At 41.6% G+C, this 17,425-nt stretch overlaps 2 protein-coding genes across 2 annotated transcripts; both read left to right on the top strand.

Annotated features, from left to right (window-relative positions):
• Nucleotides 1-1,230: 1,230 nt before the first annotated feature.
• On the top strand, nucleotides 1,231-10,191 carry LOC125889944 (arrestin domain-containing protein 3-like). The gene is made up of 6 exons (XM_049578251.1): nucleotides 1,231-1,688; nucleotides 1,783-1,852; nucleotides 2,180-2,327; nucleotides 4,500-4,602; nucleotides 4,711-4,976; nucleotides 7,341-10,191. The coding sequence occupies exons 1-6, from the start codon at nucleotides 1,412-1,414 to the stop codon at nucleotides 7,437-7,439; spliced, it is 963 nt and encodes a 320-aa protein (XP_049434208.1). The 5' UTR covers nucleotides 1,231-1,411; the 3' UTR covers nucleotides 7,440-10,191.
• Nucleotides 10,192-11,907: 1,716 nt separating this feature from the next.
• On the top strand, nucleotides 11,908-16,119 carry LOC125890527 (arrestin domain-containing protein 3-like). Its single transcript, XM_049579202.1, has 6 exons — nucleotides 11,908-12,163; nucleotides 12,559-12,619; nucleotides 12,862-13,012; nucleotides 13,124-13,220; nucleotides 15,471-15,727; nucleotides 15,824-16,119. Exons 1-6 carry the CDS (start codon nucleotides 11,908-11,910, stop codon nucleotides 15,911-15,913), a joined length of 912 nt encoding a protein of 303 aa, XP_049435159.1. The 3' UTR covers nucleotides 15,914-16,119.
• The last annotated feature ends 1,306 nt before the right edge of the window (nucleotides 16,120-17,425 follow it).

Here is a 17,425-nt window from a genome sequence, read left to right as displayed (position 1 = left end):
GTAGCAAATGGGTTGAAAAATGAGCCCAATATGGGATTGTCCATGGGGTCCATATCGTCTCCATGCCAACTGCCCGAACTGATGACTTTTCCCAAGTGGGACCCACACAGTTATGCTAGGGCTACTTGGGTACCAAGTGGGTATGGGCCCACACTGGGCATCTTATCTGGGGCCCATTTAGGTAAACCCACCCATGTGGACAATTGGCATGGGGCCAATATAACCATGAACAATCCCATAGGGCCCATTTTTCAGCCCACATACAAATGTTGGCTGGGGACTTCCTGCTCATTTTGCAGTGGTCATTTTGGAACACACACAAAACATTGAGGAGAGGAGATATTCTGCAGTTTCTATGGGTCAGAGTAATGTGTGTAATGTGTCTTTTCAGCTTTGGGCAGCATGGTGGTGTAGTGGTTAGCACTGTCGCCTCACAGCAAGAGGGTTCCTGGTTCAATCCTAGGAGGGAGCTCTTCTGTGTGGAGTTTGCATGTTCTCCATACGTCACCGTGGGTTTTCTCTAGGTACTCCGGCTTCCTCCCACAGTCCAAAGATATGCAGGTTAATTGGTGACTCTAAATTACCTGTAGATGTGAATGGTTGTCTGTCTCTATATGTCAGCCCTGCTATAGTCTGGCGACCTGTCCAGGGTGTACCCTGCCTCTTGCCCAATGACAGCTGGGATAGGCTCCGCCCCCCCCCCCCCCGTGACCCTCAATAGAATAAGCGGTTATGACAATAGATGGATGGATGGATGGAAATTCCTTCATTGTTCTTTCCTTACAGAGGATAATTCAAACAGTCTGGTTCAAAGTCATGGTTTAAACTTAATGGGCATTGATGAGGAGGTATTTATTTCAAAACTTATTTGGTATTTCTATCTTAAGAAATTAAAAAAGTTGCACATCTTTTAGAGTCTTTATTAATTGTTTCTTCTTCTTCTTGAAGGGGGTACAAATGCAAGGGATACCCACTTCAAGCCAAGACCTTACGCTTTCATTTAATGTAGGAATGACTATTGAAAGATGTTTAGATGATGAGCAACTCATAACAAGAAGTGTGACAACCAACCCCGGTCTCCCCTACTTGAGTAGTACTCGAGTAAGTGTACTTTCCACCACTGCTCTGACATTACTTCACAGTCTGCTCAGCAGTCCCCTCGGGCTCTGGCTCCGCCCCAAATCAGGGCTGGGCCAGAGGCATGTTCTGCGCATGCGCACTACCGTAAATTCCACATTTGTTGTCAGCTGTGTGTTGCAGTGTTTTTGCCATTTAATACTTATATAAGTGACTGCGTACTCGTTTGCATTTAACCAAATGGACCGTTTTAACTCGGGGAATCTTTTGCTTTTATAAAACTAGATTATTTTATCTTCAGTAGACTCTTTTTTTTTTTTTTAAAGTCTCAACGATGTTCCAGCAGACGATCAAGAATTTCACCATCAACTTCAACAATTTGAGTGAGAGGAAAACTGTCTCCAGTGGTGACCTGATAACGGGACACATCTCCTTCGACGTCACAAAGGAGATCAAGATCAATTCCATAACGCTGAGACTGAAAGGGGCGGCGGATGTCCACTGGTCCTCCGGTGGAGGGGGAGGGAGGAAGAGGAGAAGACAACGGCGAGTGTACTCAGCAAAAGTGGACTTTTTTGACTTGAAGAGCGTCCTCGTGCAACAAGAGGGAGGTATGCGCTCCCTTAGGCCGTTCATGTGCATGAAAAGTTTGCAAACAATCAGTCATTGTTCAGTAAAGTCACTGAGTTTATCTTCCCCTTGCAGCTGTGGGTGGAACAACAAAACTTCAGCCTGGCACGCATGTGTATCCAATTTCATGTCTTCTCCCACAGGGGTGTGTATGATATGAGCTCTTTCCATATCCAGTGTGTTGTTTTCCTTGTTTCTGTAACTCCAGAGGGGTCACATGCTACCTTAGATAAAGACACATTGATGTGCACTCATCATCATAACATGTAATCTTGATTTAGAAGCAAGACTGATTACTAAACCCAGGGAGCATCAATAATGTTGTCTACTATGTGATCACTTTAAGATAGTTCCCTTTGACATCTGAGATTGTTTATTACCTTTACCTTAGTCCAAAATGGTTGCAGTGGTTGCATCAGAATCTTAACTATTCCCATTTCCTTGTTTAATTACTATTCTTGTATCATTGCAGAGACTTCCCCTCCACCTTCCATGGCGTTCATGGAAAGGTATTGTACACTTTGACAGTGGGCATCAACAGACCGTGGCATATGGCCAAGGACTTTGTGACAGAGTTAAATTTTGCAAACCGCTTTAATACCAACCAGCCAGAGCTGCGGGTAAGTGATCCATGCCATATTAACATGCCAGGGGGCCCCAGGGCCCTAACTGCCACCCATTATCTTGCCACTCCCTGCGTAGAATGTACAGTTTCTCTTTAAATGGAATACTGCTTGGCCCCAGGCTTGTTGTTTGATCATTTGATTGAACACGTGATTTAAGGAACATTCAACATGTAAGTGAAATTGTCAGTACCACACAATCTTGCATTCAGAGCTAACTGAAGTATAAGTATATAATTTTTAACAGTATAATTTACTTATAATACCAAAGGTAAAGGGACACATTTTGCTGAAGAATGTTTAACTATGATACATGATGGTTTTGGATTAATATTACTGTTACATGATGTTTAAGGCTGTGCTAATTTTAAATCCTTTGCATACTGTTGGGTAGTTTAATCTACAATGATGTACCAGAGTCTTTAAGATTATCATATGTTTGAAGCACCGCTGTCCTGTTAAGCGGGATTTAAGGTGGATCTATACTTGTGCAGCAGACCCTATGCCGTAATCTAAGCTGCATCCTACCCTGTAGCCTGACGTACACCTCTCCAGAAATGGAAATGTTGCAGCGAGGCAGACCTCCTGTCTATTTTTGTAAGCTGACACCATTTTCCTCAGTGGAGATGAAGCTTTTATTTACTTTAATTTCACAGATAAGAAACAATAAATTGTGAAGACAACAAGGCCTCCACAAAATAGCATTTTAGTCTTATGTGTCATATATCCTTCATACAAGTAAAGGAAATCTCCACTCATCGCTAAGCATATTTATACAATGTAAAATGCCATAGGCTTGTGCTAATAACGTTAGCATGTTGTATTTTTTGCCACAAATGAGGGTGTTCAAGTATCTTGGGGTCGTGTTCATGAGTGAGTGTAGAATGGAGCGTGAGGTGGATCGGCGGGTCAGTGCGGCTTCTGCAGTGATGCGGACGCTGCGCCGGTCCGTCGTGGTGAAGAGGGAGCTGAGCCGGAAAGCAAAGCTTTCAATTTACTGGTCCATCTATATCCCAACCCTCACCTATGGTCATGAACTCTGGGTAGTGACTGAAAGAATGAGATCGCGGATACAAGCGGTGGAAATGAGTTTCCTCCATGGGGTGGCTGGGCCCAGCCTTAGAGATAAGGTAAGGAGCTCGGACATTCGGAGGGAGCTTGGAGTAGAGCTGCTGCTCCTTCGTGTCGAAAGGGGTCAGTTGAGGTGGTTCGGTCATCTGATCAGGATGACTCCAGGGCTCCTCCTGCTGGAGGTGTCCCGGGCATGTCCCACTGGTAGGGGGCCCCGGGGTAGACCCAGAACACGCTGGAGGGATTACATATCTTGTCTGGCATGGGAACGCCTTGAGGTCCCCCAGAAGGAGCTGGAAATTGTTGCTGAGGAGAGGGATGTCTGGCCCGGCCCCGAATAAGCAGATGAAAATGGATGGATGGATGTTCTATTTGTTTGGAAAACGTGTTAAGTATGAGACAGTTGTTTTGTCGGTGAACCTTGTGAGCTGTGATGCAACTGAATTTTGTAAGGTTACCTTTGATAAATTTTGCGTAGTCCCTGGCTTCATTTGAGTAAAGGAAAAGTCAGCTAGCTGCTAAGCTAATTTATACAATGTAAAATGCCATAGGCTTGTGCTAAAAACATTAGCATGTTGTATTTGTGGGGAAAATGTGGTGAGAAAAAGACAAATGCTTTGTCTGTGATTGCTGCAAGTTATAGTGAAGCCTAATTTAAACTGTTAAGCCATGTTTAATGTGTGTTTTGAATCAACTTAACTTTACAGCACTTCACGTAAACCCTGAGTGTTTTGGAGGTGTAACTGCAGAGTGACACAGACGCACCACCGCACAAGTATAAATGCTCACAACGGAGTAGGCTACAGTACAGACTCTGCACAGAGCTGACACACAAGTATAAATCCCGCTTTAGAACTGCCTATCTACATAAAGTCAGCTTTTCATGGTATCAAAAAAAAAAAAAAAGCCACTGTTTCAGCTTTGTATTAATGCATTTTCTGGCTGATCAAAGAGTGTAGTAGTTTATGAAGCTTAAGAAGAGGATAATTTTCTCAACCTTTAAAGGGACACTATATCCTACGGTCTACGGTCACGTGGATGCATTTACATCGCTCACTTTGTCTGTTGCACCGCTGTCCCTGTGTTGTTTCTCTGCAGGCTCCTCTCTCAGGCTCCAACAACATGACACTGTGCTGCCTGTGGTGTGCCTCAGGTCCTATCACAGTGACAGCCAGTGCAGAGAAGAAAGCATTCGTCCCTGGTGCTGCTTCCATCTAATCTTCCCCAAAAAGAAATAATCAATATTTTGATGTCAAGAAAATGTCCCTAAAATAACCACATCCAAACACTGTGTCTGCTCTTCTTTCAGGTGAAACTGTGAAAATAATCTGCGAGTTTAGCAACGCTTCCTCTCGAACAGCTACTCCAAAGGTGTCACTGCAACAGAAACAGGTTTACTACGACCGCAGCAAGGTCGCGAGGAGGAGGATTCTCAAAACCCTGGCGTATGTAACTGGACAACCCGTCAGCGCTCACACTACTGACGTGCGCACTGAGATCATGCTCACCATTCCCTCGTCTGCATATCTCACCATCTCAAACTGCAGTATGCTAGACGTCGATTACTTGATAGAGGTTGGTGCCAACGACTGACTGGTGGTCTGTTGAGTGCAGAGCTACAGTATAAGATGATGGGAGAAATCATGCATGTCTGTCTGAGTCAGTTTGACTCAGTTGTTCAGAGAGCTTTCATTTGCTACTTTTAATACATCTAAAACTCATGTTAGTATATATGATATTGATTTTCAGTGGATCGGAACTTGGATTACTCACTGGTTCTTCAGTCCTCTTAGACCCACCATAGAGCTATTTGGTCTTTTTTTTCAATGGGGGACTGGATGTTTCGGGGGAGATGGCAGGTCAACAGTGTGTGTCACATAGAAGTAGTAAACATCATCTGAAAGCTGGTAACTGGAAGATTAATTTGAGATGCAACTCAGCTCTGTGTCAAGTTTTAGTTGTCATAGTAATAAACTTTGTGTTAAAGTTGAGAGTGTATAGGGGCTTAGGATGTTATGATATAAGTATATGATGGCCATTCCAGTGTCTCATTGGTTGTTGCAGCAATTTTTGGGTTGATATCATTTGTCACATGAATTTTGTGCACAATTGAATTATTTTGGATCACTTGAAAATTGATAACAGTGGTCAAAAATCCCGCCACACTGCCACATTAAAGGTATACTACGCAGGATTGTTGCGTGAGTGAAACTAGAAGCCAACCCCAGATTTACTCTCAATTGCCGTTTCGCCTCACTGTATTTGCGTTTCTTTCGGCACTGTGTCTCTTGGATGCCCGCTGCTAACAGTCTGGCACCTGGTCGCTACGTTTTTTATAAAGCCCCCACTTTACCTGTGCGCTGTGAAGGTACACGCCCATAAACGTCTTGAGCACTGATCACAGGAAGAAAATACGAAAGCACAGGCAGAGAGGAGAGTCTCTGCAATAAAATACACGGCCACACACTGATCATTGACTTCTGAGTCTATAAGTAGTTTTTCGGTAAATGGACCTGCACTTGTATAGCGCTTTTCGAGTCTTTCAACCACTCAAAACACTTTTACATTACATGTCACATTCACCCATTCACACACTGGTGGCCGAGGTGACCACACAGGGTGCCATCTGCTACGCAGTAACCATTCACACGCCCTCACACACCGATGGAACAGCCATCGGGAGAAATTTGGGGTTCAGTATCTTGCCCAAGGATACTTTTTCCACTCTACCTCTGAGTTACAGCTGCCCCATATGGTCATCGTATATCTTAGAGACATAAAAACCTTGAGGAACACCATAGAAAAATCCATGCTGTGATTCAGTCTCACAAACATTTGGGGATTTCTGTAATCATTTTATTTGGCGACTGGATGGTAGCACTTCTGTTCTGGATACTGAGGATACCTCTTCTACACCAACATGGAGCAGGATCCTTCCTGGTTTCCGCACCAAATTTTCAACCATTCAGAGCATTTTGACCAAAAATAAATTGGTTTGGAACTGGAAAAGTTGGTTCCCAGAACCAACAAATAGGTTTCCTTGACCTGGAGTGCCAACCATGAAGATCGGTTGGCATGTCATGAAAGCATGCAGTGTGCTGATTAATAGTTGGTCCATGCTTGTTTTTTGTATGAAAACAAATACAGTATCTGTAATAATGGAACAAACCATCTTGCTATTACTGTTTACTTCCATTGTGCAACGCCCTCTATTGATGACACATCTCTGATTACAATGGTTCTGTTCAAAGCTGGTGGAAACGTGGGCTGGTTTTCTAGATAGTAGCAAGGTTCCAAGAGTCCTGAGCTGAACCACTTCAAGAACCAGAGCTAATTTGGTGGAAAAGGGGTATGAGAGAAACTCCCTTATTGTTCATATACCAATGAAAGCCTCTGAATGTCTGAAGTCTCTAGTTTTTGGTTGTTAAGGCTCATGAGACTTTTGATTTTTGTAGAGGTCACAATAGACTTAAAAATTATCTTACTATGATGAAGTGACTAATTTGAGAAGTAACATCATCACACATAAATACAGTTGGGCGTCTCAGCTTTTCAGTCATACCCAATTTATGCTTTTCTGAGACTGTTAAGTGACCCGAATATGCAGAAATATAGTAATATACCATTTTTAGAATAGGCAAAAATAACATTCATTAAAAAAACTGCATGATTCTTGCGAAAACACTGCCTTGGATTAACATGAAGTGGGTATGTCTGTAAAGGAGAGACCCTTGGGTACCCATAGAAACCATTTTTATGCAAATATCCTGAGTTGAGAGGTCAGAGAACTCCTTTGAATATGGCTATGCCAGTTTTCCCTTTCCAAAATTTAGCCCTACTTTGGAGCATTAATTAGCCCCCTTCCTGACAAGCTAGCATATATGACATGGTCGGTACCAATTGATGCAAGCTCTGTCAATGTTTTCTTGTCTCCTATAGGTGAAACTCAGCGTCAGAGCTGCCCCCGACCTCACTGTGCTGATTCCCATCATCATGTGTGACACCCCTGTTAACTCTGCTCCACCACCCTATATGTGAGTTTCAAATGTACGTATCTAACATGACATGATGGTGGAAGCTTTTTATACTGTATGACAGGCATTATCCTTTCTTGCCTTGTTGTTTTTAATGATAGTATCCTAAATAGTGTCAGTGTTCAGTACTGTAACTGAGCATTGACATTCATACTGTGGAAACTGCCTTCTAGCATCATACTGCCTTCATTTAGCTTTCAGAGTGTGTGTGTTTTATCTATGAACTGTTTACTATGGGTTATTGAAACACTCTACAGGAAGTCTGTTCTGTTTAGGGCTGTCCCAAATACCATTTGCGGAGCTTTGAGGCTCAAGTGATTATTACCGGCGAATATTTGAAGCTTAGATGGGATGCGATGGGACCTTAGGGGGATAACCGTAATCAATCATATTCATATATGCCAATCAACTAAGTAGTCGACTTGAGTAGGACTTTGTACAGCTGCTTATGTGTGTTACAAAGAAAGTCATAGAGAAGGTGGAAGGTGGACTATTTCAAGCAATGTTTCTGTAAGTTAGTATAGCTCGAAACGCCGCGGGTTGAGTCTCATCACTAGATGCAAATCAAGTGCTTCGCTACAGGTGGCATCCGCAGTTCATCTCACCTATTATTTTCCTTCTCTTACTGCAGTTTTAATGCTTGAAGAAGGGGTCGATGACTGCGCTAAGAACACTGGCCTCATTTGCGTCGGATACTTGCCACTTCTTTTCAATTTCCCCCACTGTTTTAGTGGTAAAAAAGAAAATCGAAGCATACTATACTGATTTGGACATTGATTACCATGGCAACGATTGACGCTTTGAAGCTTTAAGGCATTTGAGCCAGCCCTAATTCTGTTTTAGTTTCTTTTTAGTATGATTTGGTAGATTGAAGCATGGGGGGAAAAGATGTGCTACAGAATGTTATTACTACGTGAGCCACAGCCAGGATTTCATTATCAATATGTATTTCCAGTGTCCAGTGTTTACATTCCGATAAAATTTTCCTGTACTTATCTAAATGCAAAATATGTTACTATGTGTGATCCAGAGGAATCTTCAAGGGATTGTGAGATATTCCTAAAAATGTAATATGAAGATTTGGAATATATTATTGTAAGTATATGTCTGTCTATGTCTGTAAGTATAAGCCTGTTTTTATAGTTTTATCTCAACTATCATCATGTATTTTAATATATTAACTGCTGCCATATACGTGTTGTTTTGTGAGTATACTGTGTTGAGAAGTATTTTTTCTTATAATCGGACTAAATCAGAAGTTTGGGCACAGTGGGGGTAAATGTGGACTAAATGATGATGATGATGATGATGACAAAGCCATGCAAACAGCTGAATGCTTGACTGAACTGACTCAAGACTATGCACCAGATTACTTTTTTGCTCCCTTCAACAGGGAAAACTCTGCGCCGAGGACCATGTAAACTAAATTCACTCTTTTTAGCCTAATTATGTGTCATTGCGAACACCATCAGCGTAATTTCCTGGAGGAAAGCCGTCTCCTCTTTGCTATTCAGCTGGCACTCACTGTAAGCCAGCCGGTATGTTAATATCCACTAACTTCACATGGCTGCCAATGTGGGCTCTATTATCTCAGGTTGCTTTGTTCATATTGCTGCTGTGAAAATGAAACTTTTAATGTGTTTGTTTGTTTCATGTATGAAACTGATTTACAGTGCTAGAATTTAGCTTTTATTCAGAGTGAGATCACACCCTGATAGCCACAGCTGGTGAGCGCATTTACGAGCTACAACAGTTGCTGGGCTCCAACTTCAGTGCCTCTTCTTTTGGACAATAAACTAGATGTCAATGATTTTATGCTGCAAGTACATCCAAAGTAAATGTATGCAGACCCTCCAGGTCTCACAGTTGTATTTGTGCCATGTCTTGTGAACAGTGGTGCATCAGAGCTGAAGGTGGTTTAACTATTTCTTGTCATCAGTGTGCCTGAAAGGCTGCTTTATATCAGTTTGAAACAACATTATTTAAAGGTGCTGTATGTAAATTTACACATGTATTAATAGTTTTTCATTGACAGTGGGTGAACAGGTTGTAATGTAACTCAAAAACTGAGACCTTCCCTGCCTTTCTTGGTTGCCTATAACATCATGTGGCCTTCTGGAGAAAGGACTTTGGCTTTTTGTTTTTTAAGAAAACAACCAAAAGGTGTGAAGTTATGTGCAATATTCTAGTGCCTGGCTTCTCTTAAGCTCCATTACAGAGCAACACTAGCCAGTGTTAACTAATAAAGGGAGTCCACCATCGTCACCATCACAAACGACCAGCCCCCATCACAACGAAGAGGCCTCTATGCATTTTGTAGTGGCAGCCCATTGGAGAAAGACTTAACTCAGTGCCCTGCAGCAATTTGAATTTAGCCAGAGCAAGACCAAGCGCTAGGTGTCTGATCCCAGACTGCCCTTACTACTGCCCTGAGTCCCGCTGTGAACCGCAGGGCTGGGGTTTGCATTTGCTGGATTGGAGTTGCTACAGTGGCATAGGTCGGAGCTGCTATCCACTCCTGGTGAAAGTTACATACAGAACCTTTAAAGTGAATGTGTCTCAACTCTCTACCAAAGACTTCGCTCACACTCCTTATGCTGCTTTCTCTCTGATGTCACCATCTGATCCCTCAGGTCTTATGATAGTGTCTTTTTGCAAGATGGAATTTCAAGTATTCTTTAACATTGTCATATAATTACAGTAGGATTAACATATGTAATGTTTAGATGAACTGGAATAAAAAAGTGATGTTAGTATGTTTTGTGTCAAGATGTTTTTTTTTATTTAACCTTTTTGCCTTATGATTATCAGACTATCAACTTAAAACATTGATCCATTGCATCTGGTTTCCTATAGGGGGCATCAACGTGCAGTGTCAGGAGCTACTAATTTTGGAGGCATATCTCACCATGCTTGCTCTCTGTATCAGATATTTTCTGCACCCTTTTCTTTTGACAAAATGCCACAAACCTGTCAGATGAGTGCCGAGAAGTGCTTACCACTACCACGCATATTTCACATAGCTGTTCCTGGATGACACATATATGACTATATATATGACTTCAGCTCCAGCAAATAGCAGGCCCTGTGGATAGCGCTGTCAAAGGTGATCAAGTAATGAAATCAGTGCAGATGTGCAAGGTGACTCTGGGACAGGTGATGGTACCTTTACAGCAACCTACAGTTGTTTTCAGGACAGACTTTTCTGTACTATAATGGTGATGTACTCAACTGTAATATGATAAAATGATTTAGGTTTTAGCATACAGGACACTGACACAATATGGCAATAATATGCATCTGCTGAAGTTATTTATTCATTCACCAAAGCTTTTATGGATGTTATAACTTTAGAGCATTTTGTAACCCTGGTTTTGAAAAATATGAAAAAGGAGTTTACTTCCTCTCTGTCTGAGAACTGAAAACACCAAAATAGCATTTAACTATGATTGAGGATCCTTGCACACATTTATAATAAAACAGGTATACTGATACACTTTGCCTGGATTCCACCTCAGGCCATTGCCATAGGTTCAACATTGAGGGGCAAAATGTTAATGACATTAATGACTTAAAGTGGTCTATCTGACAATTAAAACATAAAGACATTAACGATAGTTGAATACGCCTGTGAGCTGGCTCTGCTGGGATACGGCAACACCACTTAGACAAACCACATGCAGAACTGCAGTACACCATGATGCTAGAATGGGTTGTGGCAGTGATGGAATTTTGTCATGTTTATATACGATTACATTTGATAATGATTATTTCAGACAGCAGTGCATGGCTGCAGGTCCAACTGGAGGCCCTCATGCCATCCTCATGGAGTCTGTTTCAGACAGTTTGGTCAGAAACATGCACACCAGTAGCTGCTGGAGGTCATGTTGTAGGGCTCTGGAAGTGCTCCTCCTGTTTCTCCTCACAAAAAGGAGCAGATACCAGTCCTACTGCTGGGTTGATGCCCTTCTACGGCCCTGTCCAGCTCTCCTCATCTAACAGTTGGTCTCCTGGTATCTCCTCCATGCTCTTGAGACTGTGCTGGGAGACACAGCAAACCGTTTTGCGACTGCACGTTTAGATGTGCCATCCTGGAGAAGCTGGACTACCTGTGCAGCCTGATTGGGCTGCAGGTACCGCCTCATGCTACCAGTAGTGACAAGGACACTAGCAGAACACAAAACTAGAGAAGAAGGAGAGAGCAACTGTCTGTGGCCACCACATGTAAAACCATTACCTTTTTGGGGGTTGTCTTGCTTTTGCCTCTCCATTGCACCTGTTGTCACTTTCATTTGCACCAAAGCAGGTAAAACTGATTCACAATGTGCTCATTCATTACATGGAGTTGTCTAACCACTGCACTGATTTATGCAATACCAGTGAGCGAGATTTATTGAGGTACTGTGGTTTAATTATTACCAAAGCCAGTGTAAACCTGCTTACAGCTCTGCTTGGTGGTTACACTGTGTAACATGCCAGACAATATCAAGAGCTTTTCAGTGGGATATAACCCCATTAACAAAAGTGATCATTTCACCAGTGGTGACTTTATTACAGGACAAGTTACATTTGAACTGTCCAAAGACTGCAAAATAGATTCACTCTGTGTGAAGCTGAAGGGAAAAGCACAAGTCAAATGGCGCAGCAGATATCGAAGACAAGTCCGAGCATACTCTGACAAACACAAGTACTTCAGTATCAAGCAATTTATCATTCGGAAGGACCGAGGTAAGTCAGCTACTCATGTCATTCAATTTAGACACAACCTGCTGTAACCAGATTTATTATATTGATTGTAAATTTCATTAATGTAGCACTGGTGCATCTCTGTTTAGATAAAAATGGCACACAGGATTGTAATTTCCCGATTTTTACCAGTGAGATTTAAAGATACATAAGCGTGTGTGCATTTGACCCAGTCACACTGATAGCAAGCACACATCACATTACAGGAACAGTTAAAATTTCTCTCTCCTCTATCCTGATTATTCTTCAGGGTGATCAGTGAACACTTTTACCATTCAAATTTGGCAACCATGCTGACAAGATCAATCTAAGAGTTAGACATTTGTTAATTAATGTTTTGATTAATACAATTTATGATTAACTTTATTGCCTTTCAGGTAACAATGTTGTTAGCCAGGGCAGCCATGTCTACCCATTCACCGTTCATATCCCTGTAAAGTGAGTCTAAAAGTCTAATCATTATAATATACATAATTTTTCACAGTGTCTTTAAACATGAACACATTTCAGTTTGTTCTTCTTTTCTAATTAAAAACAATCTATCATATAATGATCAATATTTAATTTCCATTTGATATGAGTATCCACCTCAGACAATCTAAATGTAGTGTTACTGACAGGATATTACTGTCACTCATCCAGTCTGTCTTGTCTGTACATTGTGTCATCACGTCTTGCAGGGACCTGCCGTCCTCCTTCAAGGGCTCGTATGGAAAAATTACGTACAGACTGGAGGCGAATCTGAGCAGGTCGATGAGAGTAGACACCAAAGCAAAGACGAAGTTCACTCTCCTCCACAAACAAAGCCTTAATGGTGATCCACTGCTGATGGTACACACACACACTCACAGATGCATTCAGATGTGTTTGCTGTTTGATTTTGTTGACACACTGCTGCAGTAATGAGAGGTGACACTAAATAGTTTGTCATTTTCTTGTCAGACTCCACAGCAAAGCACCATTAATAAGAAAATGATTCTCTGTACGTCGGGGACGGTTGGCATGGATGTCAATATTGAGCGGACAGGTTTTTACCAAGGTAATGACTGAATAATACATTCACTCCACAGATTATCTGAACAGTGGGCTGCAGTAAAAGAAAACCTCTTTGCAGTTGGACCTTGTGTTGCTCAAAGTTCCTTTGCTCATGCAACATTTCATTTTTTATGGTGTAAAGATAAGACAGCAACAAATGAGACATGTAGTAATAGTGATGGCAGAGAGATAATCTAAACATGATGCTCTACAGGTTAGAGGTTGCTTGTAGATGAAGAGACCACTGTTTAGCAAAAGTTATTTAGACTAACTTTAATTGATTAATTAAGGGGGAACTACGCCCATTTTCAAAATCCATACATGTTATATCTATCGTCTAAGACAGTCCAAAATATTAGTAAACATGAACAACTCTCTCAATCCAAAAAAATGTTAAAAAGAGAGCTAAAACTCAAAATTGTGATGTCATAGGGTATAAAGTCTGGAGCTGCTCCATTTACAGTGAATGGGGAAAGATGTTCTAGATCAGTGGTTCACAACTGGTTCAGTCACGAGGTCCAGATTTCTCCTTAGTCATTAGTTCAAGGTCCACATAGTTTACATTCAGCGTCATACTTGTGTTTGGCCATATTGTCAAGTTAATTTGCTGTCTCTGTCAAGTAGCTGTCCCTTAGTTACTCACTCTACAGCAGGAAGCGGCACTTGCAGAATGCCAGAAACTCACTACACTTCAAAATCAAGTGTGTTTTTTAACAAATTTGACACATTTGCGAGTCAATTGCGGTCCATTCAGAATGGACCAGTGACCAACCAGTTGGGAACCACTGTTCTAGACGACACTAAGAGCACCCAGGGGAATGTTGTGAGTATGTGGGTACAATGTGCTTGGAAAGGTAGTATCGGCACGGTCACTACCTGGAGCTCACATGTACGGAGCCTGGGTTTGTTGAAGGTGGCAGTGCTGTTTGGGCTGAGAAAGTCATGTGTAAGTAAGGTAAAGGAGGTTGTTGGGTTGGTGCGGGGAGCAGTGAGAGCTGGCTTTAGGGGAGTGTCTCTAGGACGCCAGAGATCACTGTCTAGCCTCCTGGAGGTGTCGTGGGACCAACTAGACGAAACACTGGTGAAGGGAGGTTCCCACCTGATGACCCCAAAGACATGTTAGTTATCACTGCTCACTGGTCTGTATAGTTAAGCCTTGCCATAATAGCTTATCATAGGGCTTATGAGGTTATTCACTGAGTGCTGATCCTTTCTCTAGAGCACAAATTTCTTGTGTTTATTTGAACTATTTGAACGAAATTCTGTGTCAGAACTGAGAACACTACTGAAGAATAAACATCAATTGGGTATAAAAAAGAAAACAAACATTCTGTGAGTCTATAGGCTCCCATTCATTGTCTATGGAGCAGCTCCAGACTTTATACTTGATGACTTACTTATCTGGTTTCTGGCTTTGAGAGAGAGTAGCTAATGTTCACAAATATTGGCTGAACTTTCAAAGGTCATGGAAATAATAAACTAAAACTCTGAATTTAGGTGGTATTCCCTAGAGTCTGACTTGGGATTGCCTTTACACGTCTCCCAGCATGGAGGTAGCTGACTTGGTGGCTAGCAGCTAACAGTGCTAATAGTGCTGACTCTGGCAACAGTGCTGTCAGAGCTAACGGTGTTAACATTGGGGGAACAGGGGGGTCTTGCAAGGACGCCTCTCCCCCACTGTGGGTTGGACTGACATTATTAGCAGTAACCGTTGTATGAGCACAGAATAAAGTGGTGGCAATTAGCCAGACAATGGTGTATACACAAGGTTTCACATGCTGCACAGCCAAACATGTTACCACAACAAAGAACAGAGAAGCTTGGATTACAACACACCCAAAGGGAGCCTTCATTCGGTGCTCAGGATGCCGTTACTCCAATATATCTTTACATAGCAAATAGTTGCTTGCTGCTTTACTAATGCTCTGATGCCACATAGACCTCTTTTAATGAATGTAAATACTTTAATATTACTTTAAATACCTCTAAAACAGAATAGGAGTTTTTAACAATATGAGATACAATTCAATTTCATAGCACTCTGACTCATCATTAAAAAGGGGCTGTTATGTTAGTGCAGGTTTATAATGTTATGCACTGTGAAAAAAAACCCTTATATCGTATGCAGTGAGATTATTGCGATCAATCACTCATGCATTGGCGTCAACCAGAGAGTAAGAGGGATAATTATATTTAAGAGAGCATATTTTGCATTTACAACCATTGTGTATTACGTGCTGCTCTGTTTTCACAGGGGAAGGCATAAAGGTCATGGCCTCCATTCAGAACAGATCATCTCGTGAAATCAAGCCGAAATTCTGTTTGTATAAGAAGTACAGTTACTTTGCAAAGGAGAAGAGGAGAGTTGAGACCAAAGATATCCTGAGGGAGGAGGGGGAAGTCATCCCGCCTTCTGCGGGCCAGACTGTCACCAGGATCATCACCATCCCTCCCACCACGCACGCGTCCATCTTAAACTGCAACATCATCAAGGCAGAGTACAGGCTCAAGGTGTGTATCTGTCCTCTCAAAACATGTCAGTTAAGTCTTTATGTCTATAGGGCTGCATGGTTGTTACGATAAATGCTGTCTGTTTGTCCACCACAGGTCTATCTGGATGTCAAATATGCTCGAGACCCCGTGATCAAGTTCCCCATAGTCATCCTGCCGGCTTTACAGGAGCCTGATAATGAGTAGCATCCGTCTACTTTTACATCATCCATGTTTGGTTAATTGCTATTAACTAGGTGGCAACAATGATGACGTGGTATTAGTATTTAGGATGATGATAAGAACAGTAAGAGAGGAGAGGAGGGAGCTGATCAGCTGCTGTATCACTGGGATGACTTGATGGCCAGTAAATACCTCTCTTCCCCTGATCTCATGGTGCTGTGTGCAATAATAAGGAATACTGAAATTGTGTAAAAAAAGTCGTACACAATATGGCTGTGCTTGCTTCTTTTAAATGAACTATAAATAAACAATAAAAACTCTTATTCCAGGGACTATATAGTACCACATAGAGAAAAAATGTTTAAGTTAAAGTTTTAATTTTTTCATCATTTCCTCTGTCGGTCTGTTACACCTAAAACTATTATAACTGCGTAATGGATTTGTAGATATAGAATCTAATCTTTTGAGCAACTGCTATATCCCAGCTGGCCACCAACTTTGTTAGATGTTGATATTTGGTTGATTTAGGTTGTGAGGTCAAAATTATCAGCATCTAATGCCAACCTTAATTTATAGAGTACTGAGTACAGATGACGCTGATATTCTGCTGGTTTTAAGTTATGTTGTTAAGTAACCAAAATCCAGCATCTTCCAGACATCTCATGCAAACATCATCTTAACATAGAATAACAGCACTTGGTTGAAAGGTATGGAGTACAAAACCCAACTTCTGCAAAATATCAGAATGTTAAAATATCGTCAATGCGATTTTCATTCCAACCAGAATTTAATATCTGTCCAATGTAAGAGTCCAGCTTCTTTCTGACATCATATTAACATCCAGTGCAGACTGGGATGTAATTCAATACCATTAAAAAAAAGAGTATTGGGGCACCCACTAGTTCACCTGGTAGAGCAGGCGCCCCATGTACAAAGGCTGTGTCCTTGTTGCAGAGGGCGCGGGCTCGATTCCAACTCACAGCCCTTTGCTGCATGTGATCCTCACACTTTCTCCCCCTTTCATGCTAAATCTGTGCTATCTAAAAAAGCCCCAAGAATACCTTTAAAAAATTAAAACAAAGAGTATCTGAAAAACAGGAGCTTATAAGTGAGAAGAAAGTGAATGAAAATGATGTACTAATGAAGCACTTTTTGTCCGAACTGCGCCCCCCCCCCCCCCCCGTGGATTCTCAAACTACTCTCACTGATTATCATCACTGAATATTGTACCTGCATTAATAATCATTTATGACATAACAAATGACTCAAACCCTCAGTCACAAGATGCTGCCAAAGTATTGTTATCAGTGCGCCTGATCATTTGGCGTGTGCACTTCCTTTCCACTGGAAATACAACCTGCATGAATCACTGATAGTGATCACACTTCATATTGGTTTTTTTCTTTGTTTGTTTTTTTAAGTTTTTTCAGTTTACATAACATAACAGCAACAAAAACAGACAAGCAACAAGCAAGCAGACAAGATAAAATCACACACAGAATAAACAAGGGGGAGGGGGGGATGGTACATGATACT

The sequence above is a fragment of the Epinephelus fuscoguttatus genome, linkage group LG6 (assembly GCF_011397635.1).
Source record: "Epinephelus fuscoguttatus linkage group LG6, E.fuscoguttatus.final_Chr_v1".
Lineage (NCBI taxonomy): Eukaryota > Metazoa > Chordata > Actinopteri > Perciformes > Serranidae > Epinephelus > Epinephelus fuscoguttatus.
Note: the sequence above shows the minus strand (reverse complement) of the source record. Positions and strands in the feature narration are given on the sequence as shown.